This window comes from Littorina saxatilis, linkage group LG6 (assembly GCF_037325665.1).
Source record: "Littorina saxatilis isolate snail1 linkage group LG6, US_GU_Lsax_2.0, whole genome shotgun sequence".
NCBI classification, from domain to species: Eukaryota; Metazoa; Mollusca; class Gastropoda; order Littorinimorpha; family Littorinidae; genus Littorina; species Littorina saxatilis.
In genome coordinates this window covers 54,215,255-54,224,551 of record NC_090250.1, presented here as the reverse complement: position 1 = coordinate 54,224,551, position 9,297 = coordinate 54,215,255, and the positions used below count along the sequence as shown (strand labels likewise).

Here is a 9,297-nt window from a genome sequence, read left to right as displayed (position 1 = left end):
AGAGAGAGAGAGAGAGAAAAAGAGAGAGAGAGAGAGAGAGAGAGAGAGAGAGAGAGAGAGAGAGAGAGAGAGAGAGAAGGAGAGAGGGACAGAGACAGATAGAGAAATAGAGAGAAAGATTGGGCTCGAACTAGTGAGTAAAAGAGAGTGAGGGACACCCCCCCACACACACACACTCACACACACACAAACACACACACAAACACACACACCCACCCACCCACCCACACACACACACTCACACATATACACACACAGACACACACACACACACACAGACACACACACAGACACACCCACACACACACTCACACACACACACTCACGCACACACTCACACACACACACACACACACACACACACACACACACACACACACACGGTGTGTGCCAATATCGTGGAGGATGCTCTTTTATGGGGGATGCTCTTTTAAAATGGGCGGTTTTATCGTGACTTACAAGATTATCTTCAAGGGCTATACATACCTCTCAATGATTAAATGAGTGAGGCACAATAATCAGTTAACGCATGAGTTATCCCAATTATGTCAGTGTAGAAGGTATACATGTGTAAGTGAAGTTTTGTGTGAATCTATTTGTTTTCAATACACGCGCTGAAAGATCAATCAGTTACTGACAAAAACGAACAAAATCACACAGAAAACGCACACAAAAACACACACACAAAATTAGACCCAGCACGCAATAATGTTAATATCTAATTGATCATTTTCTCAGGTTGATTTAGGCAAACTACCGGTCATTGAAAACCACACGGAAATCCGTCTCACCCTTTTTCCGCAACTCTGCGAGCAACACTCGGACCAGATCAATACCGCGCTTCGCCTATCGACTGCGCAGAATCAGAAACCGCGAGCGGAAGTTCCGGTGTAAAATGGGGAAATAATGTCGCTAGCCAGCTTTCGCTTGACGACAAAAACACCCTAATAACCGGACAGGGACATTTGTTATGACACTGCAATTAGTTGGGCACAATGGTTTGTGCTCTTGACTGTCTGTCCGCTTGGTGCAACAGCGGGTTCGTGTGCCTTGCGCTCCTCACGCTCTGCAGACAGGCAGTGACAGACGACTCTGGCACCGAGTTGGAGCCGGACACAGCGAGCATCAAACTGAAACTGGGTGAGTAGCGCTAGAGTTTTTTCCACATGTCACCAAAAGTTCCAGCAATTTTTGTCGACCTACCCTCCTGGTTTCTAGCCAGTACCAATACAGGTGAAGACTGTCTAGACCAACTCCATTTCTAAGCCACAAAATTAGTCACATTTTGGTAACATACTGCTCCAGCTTTTTCAATGCCAACCATGATTGCGAGTAAGGAGCCGGAGTCGCGATTTACGATCGTTGCTAATGGTACCCGGGCCATTCCCTGATTCCGATGACGGCGAATAACGCGAAGTTTGTTCCAAGTATCAATAATTCATGCGTCTTGTACAGCCAATGGCTTGTAAAATGGCTGCCCCCGGCCAAAGGAAGGGAGACAATGCTGATGTTTATGAGTAAGGGGAGGGAATAGAGTAGGAGGAGGACTTACTGGGGATGCTAGAAGCTCGCTGCTCGCGGAAAGAAGATCGTGTGCTCGTGGCTGAACTCTTTGACTCGCTGGCGAGTGGAGGGACAAGCAGATCGATACGAGCTTAGGTTAAAGCGATGGACCTTTGTATTTGTTGCATTTAATTTATCTGTTTGGGGGTTGTGTGTATGGAATTTGGAATGGGGTTTGGGGATCAAAATGTGTGTGTGTGTGTGTGTGTGTGTGTGTGTGTGTGTGAGAGTGTGTGAGAGTGTTTGTGTGTGTGTGTGTGTTGTGTGTGTGTGTTTTGAATGTGTGTGTGTGTGTGTGTGTGTGTGTGTGTGTGTGTGTGTGTGTGTGTGTGTCTAGGCGTATGTTCGTGCATGTGTGTGCAAACCTGAAACAAAGCATGGCCTTCAGGCGGTCAGAACGCAGCGTTTTCCTCGCAGTAGTAAATCAATCCAACGTTGATTTAATAAATCCTAAATTTCTTTCTGGTACACTGAGCACATGCATACATGTACAGATTTGTTTTGCGTTGTACAGCCTTGAGAGTGTTTAGCCTCTGAATACTTCAGTCCTCTTTAACCCCACCCCCCCCCCCTTTTGTGTGTGCGGCTGTTGGTGGGGATGTATGGGGGGGGGGGGGTGTAGCTTTTCAATATTAGACAAATGGACAGCAACAAATGGAATAATCCCTCATTCCGTGGGCGTCTAGAGTTCAGCTTGTTATAACTACCCTCTGTGTTGCGACTTTGAGTTGTTTATTACGGACGCTGTGATATTAAGAACAAGCGGTTATAAAACTAAATGAGTCAAATGAGCGTACACAGCAACAGCAAAATGTCTGTCTTATCTATGCATTATATTAGGCCAAAAAAAAAAAATTGTCTGTTTAGGGTAACCCGACCGACCCTATCGATTTGGCGCCGACCCAAAAACTTTTTTTTGATTTCAAAAAAACCCAAAAAAAACAAAAGAGGTAAAAATGCTAAAAAGAGACATTTGGCGTTTCTTTCTCTCCCTTTCTCTCTGTTTTATTTATACGTTAGTTTTGAAACATGTATTCATCAAAATATAAGAAGTGAATGTTCAGCCAACATAGCATTTACACACACACAAAACAAAAAACAAAAAAAAAAAAAAAAACAAAAATACCTACCTACCGACCCTACTTTTTTTGGTCATGTTACCCTAAACAGACAATTTTTTTTTTTTGGCCTTATATATATATGTGACCCTCCACCACGAAATGAGTCGCATGTCACCTCGCGCGGTTCTAGTTCTGCGCTAGGCTTACTATAAGTCCGGGGAGTGTCTAGTAACAGTGTGAGGGTCACCTTAGTCACAAGTTTATAACTCAAACAGTTTTAGCTCTTTTCTAAAACGGTTTTCACCACTGGATAGAGCATACAAAACTCGTTAGAAACATATACAAATATGAAAATCATGCAAAGGTGACATGCGACTCATTCCGTGGTGGAGGGTCACATAATATATCATATTATATTACTTATGCATTATATTATATATATTATATGATATATTATATTAGATGGCCATAAGGGTAAGAACATTTTCTGTTTGTTTTCTTTTTATATTTAGTCAAGTTTTGACTAAATATTTTAACATCGAGGGGGAATCGAAACGAGGGTATGGTGTATGTGTGTCTGTCTGTGCGTGTGTGTGTGTGTGTGTGTGTGTAGAGCGATTCAGACTAAACTACTGGACCGATCTTTATGAAATTTGACATGAGAGTTCCTGGGTATGAAATCCCCGAACTTTTTTTCATTTTTTTGATAAATGTCTTTGATGACGTCATATCCGGCTTTTCGTGAAAGTTGAGGCGGCACTGTCACGCCCTCATTTTTCAACCAAATTGGTTGAAATTTTGGTCAAGTAATCTTCGACGAAGCCCGGGGTTCGGTATTGCATTTCAGCTTGGTGGCTTAAAAATTAATTAATGACTTTGGTCATTAAAAATCTGAAAATTGTAAAAAAAAATAAAAATTTATAAAACGATCCAAATTTACGTTTATCTTATTCTCCATCATTTGCTGATTCCAAAAACATATAAATATGTTATATTCGGATTAAAAACAAGCTCTGAAAATTAAATATATAAAAATTATTATCAAAATTAAATTGTCCAAATCAATTTAAAAACACTTTCATCTTATTCCTTGTCGGTTCCTGATTCCAAAAACATATAGATATGATATGTTTGGATTAAAAACACGCTCAGAAAGTTAAAACAAAGAGAGGTACAGAAAAGCGTGCTATCCTTCTTAGCGCAACTACTACCCCGCTCTTCTTGTCAATTTCACTGCCTTTGCCATGAGCGGTGGACTGACGATGCTACGAGTATACGGTCTTGCTGAAAAATGGCAGCTACTTGACTAAATATTGTATTTTCGCCTTACGCGACTTGTTGTATTCTTTTCATTAAATAAAATGCCTAGTTCAGCACTTTCACAAAATGTGAAAACCGTAATGCGGATGTAGTGTGTGTGTACTTGCAATACTTCGTGTATGGCCTGTTGCAGGGATGTTGCCAAGCTTTTATTTTGTCAGTCAAAATGGCCGTTCAAGTTTCAACAATCTCCTTAAGTATTAAGCGGTTCTTGAGGTCACTTTTCTCGCGTCGTGAAAAAAGGTTCGGCATTTCCTTTTTGTATTTAGTCAAGTTTTGACTAAATATTTTAACGTAGAGGGGGGGATCGAGACGAGGGACGTGGTGTATGTGTGTGTGTGTGTGTGTGTGTGCCTGTCTGTCTGTCTGTGTGTGTGTGTATAGCGATTCAGACTAAACTACTGGACCGATCTTTATGAAATTTGACATGAGAGTTCCTGGGTATGAAATCCCTATACGTTTTTTTCATTTTTTGGATAAATGTCTTTGATGACGTCATATCCGGCTTTTCGTGAAAGTTGAGGCGGCACTGTCACGCTCTCATTTTTCAACCAAATTGGTTGAAATTTTGGTCAAGTAATCTTCGACAAAGGCCGGGATTTGGTATTGCATTTCAGCTTAGTGGCTTAAAAACTAATGAGTGAGTTTGGTCATTACAAATCTGAAAATTGTAAAAAAAATATTTTTTTTATAAAACGATCCAAATTTACGTACATCTTATTCTTTATCATTTTCTGATTCCAAAAATATATAAATATGTTATATTTTGATTAAAAACAAGCTCTGAAAATTAAAAATATAAAAATTATTATCAAAATTAAATTGTCCAAATCAATTTAAAAACACCTTCATCTTATTTCTTGTTGGTTCCTGATTCCAAAAACATATAGATATGATATGTTTGGATTAAAAACACGCTCAGAAAGTTAAAACGAAGAGAGGTACAGAAAAGCGTGCTATCCTTCTCAGCGCAAGTACTACCCCGCTCTTCTTGTCAATTTCACTGCCTTTGCCGTGCGCGGTGGACTGACGATGCTACGAGTATACGGTCTTGCTGCGTTGCGTTGCGTTCAGTTTCATTCTGTGAGTTCGACAGCTACTTGACTAAATGTTGTATTTTCGCCTTACGCGACTTGTTAAGACCTGACTTTGTCAGACTTTTGTTGGCCATATGCTTCTGTATTTTGCCTGGAAGTCGAAGGAGAGAAGAAAAGAAGGACGGAGGACCGAGCAAATACAGTAATCCACAGACAAACTTACTTACCAACCAGCAAATACAGTAATCCACATACAAACTTACTTACCAACCAGCAAATACAGAAATCCACAGAAAAACTTACTTACCAACCAGCAAATACAGTAATCCACAGACAAACTTACTTACCAACCAGCAAATACAGTAATCCACAGAAAAACTTACTTACCAACCAGCAAATACAGTAATCCACAGAAAAACTTACTTACCAACCAGCAAATACAGTAATCCACAGAAAAACTTACTTACCAACCAGCAAATACAGTAATCCACAGACAAACTTACTTACCAACCAGCAAATACAGTAATCCACAGACAAACTTACTTACCAACCAGCAAATACAGAAATCCACAGACACACTTACTTACCATCCAGCAAATACAGTAATCCACAGACAAACTTACTTACCAACCAGCAAATACAGTAATCCACAGACAAACTTACTTACCAACCAGCAAATACAGTAATCCACAGAAAAACTTACTTACCAACCAGCAAATACAGTAATCCACAGAAAAACTTACTTACCAACCAGCAAATACAGTAATCCACAGACAAACTTACTTACCAACCAGCAAATACAGTAATCCACAGACAAACTTACTTACCAACCAGCAAATACAGAAATCCACAGACACACTTACTTACCATCCAGCAAATACAGTAATCCACAGACAAACTTACTTACCAACCAGCAAATACAGTAATCCACAGACAAACTTACTTACCAACCAGCAAATACAGTAATCCACAGACAAACTTACTTACCAACCAGCAAATACAGAAATCCACAGACACACTTACTTACCAACCAGCAAATACAGTAATCCACAGACACACTTACTTACCAACCAGCAAATACAGTAATCCACAGACAAACTTACTTACCAACCAGCAAATACAGTAATCCACAGACAAACGTACTTACCAACCAGCAAATACAGTAATCCACAGAAAAACTTACTTACCAACCAGCAAATACAGTAATCCACAGACAAACTTACTTACCAACCAGCAAATACAGTAATCCACAGAAAAACTTACTTACCAACCAGCAAATACAGTAATCCACAGACAAACTTACTTACCAACCAGCAAATACAGTAATCCACAGACAAACTTACTTACCAACCTGCAAATACAGTAATCCACAGACACACTTACTTACCAACCAGCAAATACAGAAATCCACAGACAAACTTACTTACCAACCAGCAAATACAGTAATCCACAGACAAACTTACTTACCAACCAGCAAATACAGTAATCCACAGGCAAACTTACTTACCAACCAGCAACTACAGTAATCCACAGGCAAACTTACTTACGAACCAGCAACTACAGTAATCCACAGACAAACTTACTTACCAACCAGCAAATACAGTAATCCACAGAAAAACTTACTTACCAACCAGCAAATGCAGCAACAAACTCTCAATTTAACAACCCGAATCAGTTCGTTGATGCTAAAGTGGAAGCTAAAACGTCTTTTGAGTCTTTTGTCGATCGCATGGACCCACTTAACTTCGCATAAAGAGCCAAGAGAGGAGTCGAAGATGCTACACCAATGCTGATTGACCTCATCGTGGGGTCATTTGACCACAGCTCGTAAGACCGTTTGTTCTTTGTATGGACTTTTACAGTTAGAAGTGAATAGTCATCTGATTTTCAAGGTCAAGGGAGTTCTTATGCAATCGAAAACAGCATGTCAGCCTTAGTGCTCGTGTTGTGGTCCCTCTATGCTGTCTGACGAAATTGTTTTGCAATCCGGGAACCCACAGGGTTGTGTTCTTTCTCCTGTATATTGTTTTTGCATTTACACAAACAACATGGCATGTAATCATCCAGTTGTAACCCTTATTAAATATGCAGACGACATGGCCCTCCGAAGGATGAGCACACTTTTTCAAAGTATTTTACGCAAATTTATCATTTGAATGAAAAATTCAAGTCCAGTGTGTCGCAGTTAGATGCAAGCACGACAAAATAAATGATTTCAAGAGGAAAGGCTCTGATTTGTTGTGAAAAGTGAGAATAAACGATCAGGAAGTTGAACTTGCAGAAATCTTCAAATATCTTGGTGCTAACTTGAAAATAAGTTAACTTGGTAATATACATGAGAAAAGCATAGCAAAACTGCACAGTATTGTTGGAACTGCAAGCAAACTGCACAGTATTGTTGGAACTGCAAGCAAACTGCACAGTATTGTTGGAACTGCAAGCAAACTGCACAGTATTGTTGGAACTGCAAGCAAACTGCACAGTATTGTTGGAACTGCAAGCAAACTGCACAGTATTGTTGGAACTGCAAGCAAACTGCACAGTATTGTTGGAACTGCAAGCAAACTGCACAGTATTGTTGGAACTGCAAGCAAACTGCACAGTATTGTTGGAACTGCAAGCAAACTGCACAGTATTGTTGGAACTGCAAGCAAACTTGTTGCACAACCAAACAGACAATTAACTGACAAGTCTCTACCAGGATGCAATGTCGCGCAAGGCTATATACATTGTCCGTGATTTTGATCATCCCCTTTTACCTTGGGTTTTAAATTGTCCCTTCTGTTAAAAGATTCAAGGTCCCTATGGCACGCAACACTCTGATACAAAAAAGACCTTTGCTTCTGCAGTGAGTGTGTGTGTGTGTGTGTGTGTGTGTGTGTGTGTGTGTGTGTGTGTGTGTGTGTGTGTGTGTGTGTGTGTGTGTGTGTGTGTGTGTGTACTTACTTGAGCAAATGCGTGCCAAATCTGGTGTATTATTCTTTGATATTTGTGATGTGATTGTTTTTATAATGCTACACAGGGCGTTGCCCAGAAGAAAACAAATAACTTAAAGTAAAATTGTGTGATTGTGATAGACATTGATAATACTTAATTTATTCATATTTCAATGTCATGTCAACATAAGGCATTGACGTAGTGATTATATGAAGTATTTATGTGTCTATCATATTCCTTACTGCCTATTACTATGTCCTAAGAATTCTCGTGAACATGTGTGGGCTAAATCGTAAACAGGCAGGTGGATGCGTCGAAGAAAAATGTCCATTGTTATTGTTATTGTTGTTGTTATTGTTGGTAACGACTATTTGTGCAGGTGCCCTTTTTGACGTACGTGCGCGCCATCTGACAGACGCATTTCAAAGCGCTGTGGACCAGCATAACAGAGACGAACAAGAGCGAAAAGGGTCCAGACACCGTCATCATGACGTCGAATCACTGGACAACAGACGCGGTGACATCATCAGCATTATATTTGATCCCGTCATCACTTTCGTTGACGTCACAGACAGCTTTGCCGTCAGCAATGCAAGTAAGATAATAGTGTTTTTGTGTGGTCGTTGTTGACGGGTGGATAAGCTTGATGTCTTTGTCTAACGTCGCATGCTGGTACCTCAGTCGTTGAAAGGTGTTCACGAGATGTTCAACCTTAACTTTCATCATTTGTATACAGACTATGTTCAAGTAAAGGTCGCTGTTTTTTTAATATACAGTCCTGTGATGAATTGTACTTATTGTATCAGGCCATCACATTTTTTTCCGTTTCACAAGGGAGTTCTCTAAGGGACAATTAGTAAATGGCAAGGTCCATCTTTCATGCATTCTGAGGCGACAAACCTTCTGTAAACTGGACATGTTATCTACTTTATACAGACAAAACTTACTCGCTTACTTTTGAGAAAAAAAGGTAACGCAAGACTCAAGACTCAAGACTCAAAATTGTACTGTCCTTTACACACAAAAAACCAAAAAAATATCATGCAGTTTCGGGCGGTTACAGATATAAAATACACCACATTAACTAAGAAATAATAATTGCACTAAAATAACAACCTCAAAACATATCACATATATGATTTACCAAGAATTGAGAGTTATGTTATACTTGCAATGCAAATTCAACATCAACCGTGTGTTGGGGTGGCAACATCAACAAGCAAGACAGGGATAGATTAGATAAATTCATCAGGAAAGCAAGTGGGGTGGTTGGGAGGAAGCAGGACAATTTCACATCAACACATGAACGACGACTGACTGACAAGGTACAGAAGATTTTGGCTGACGACTCGCACCCACTCAGACCGGAATTTGACAGT

General features: G+C 40.0%; 1 protein-coding gene across 1 annotated transcript in view; it reads left to right on the top strand.

The window, feature by feature from the left end:
- Positions 1-878: 878 nt before the first annotated feature.
- Positions 879-9,297, top strand: part of LOC138968209 (uncharacterized) — a 31,024-nt gene continuing 22,605 nt past the window's right edge. Inside the window, exons 1-2 of the mRNA XM_070340762.1 lie at positions 879-1,140; positions 8,298-8,513. Of these exons, the coding sequence (XP_070196863.1) occupies positions 996-1,140; positions 8,298-8,513 (361 nt within the window). The 5' untranslated portion in view covers positions 879-995. The remainder of the gene's footprint in view (positions 1,141-8,297; positions 8,514-9,297) is intronic.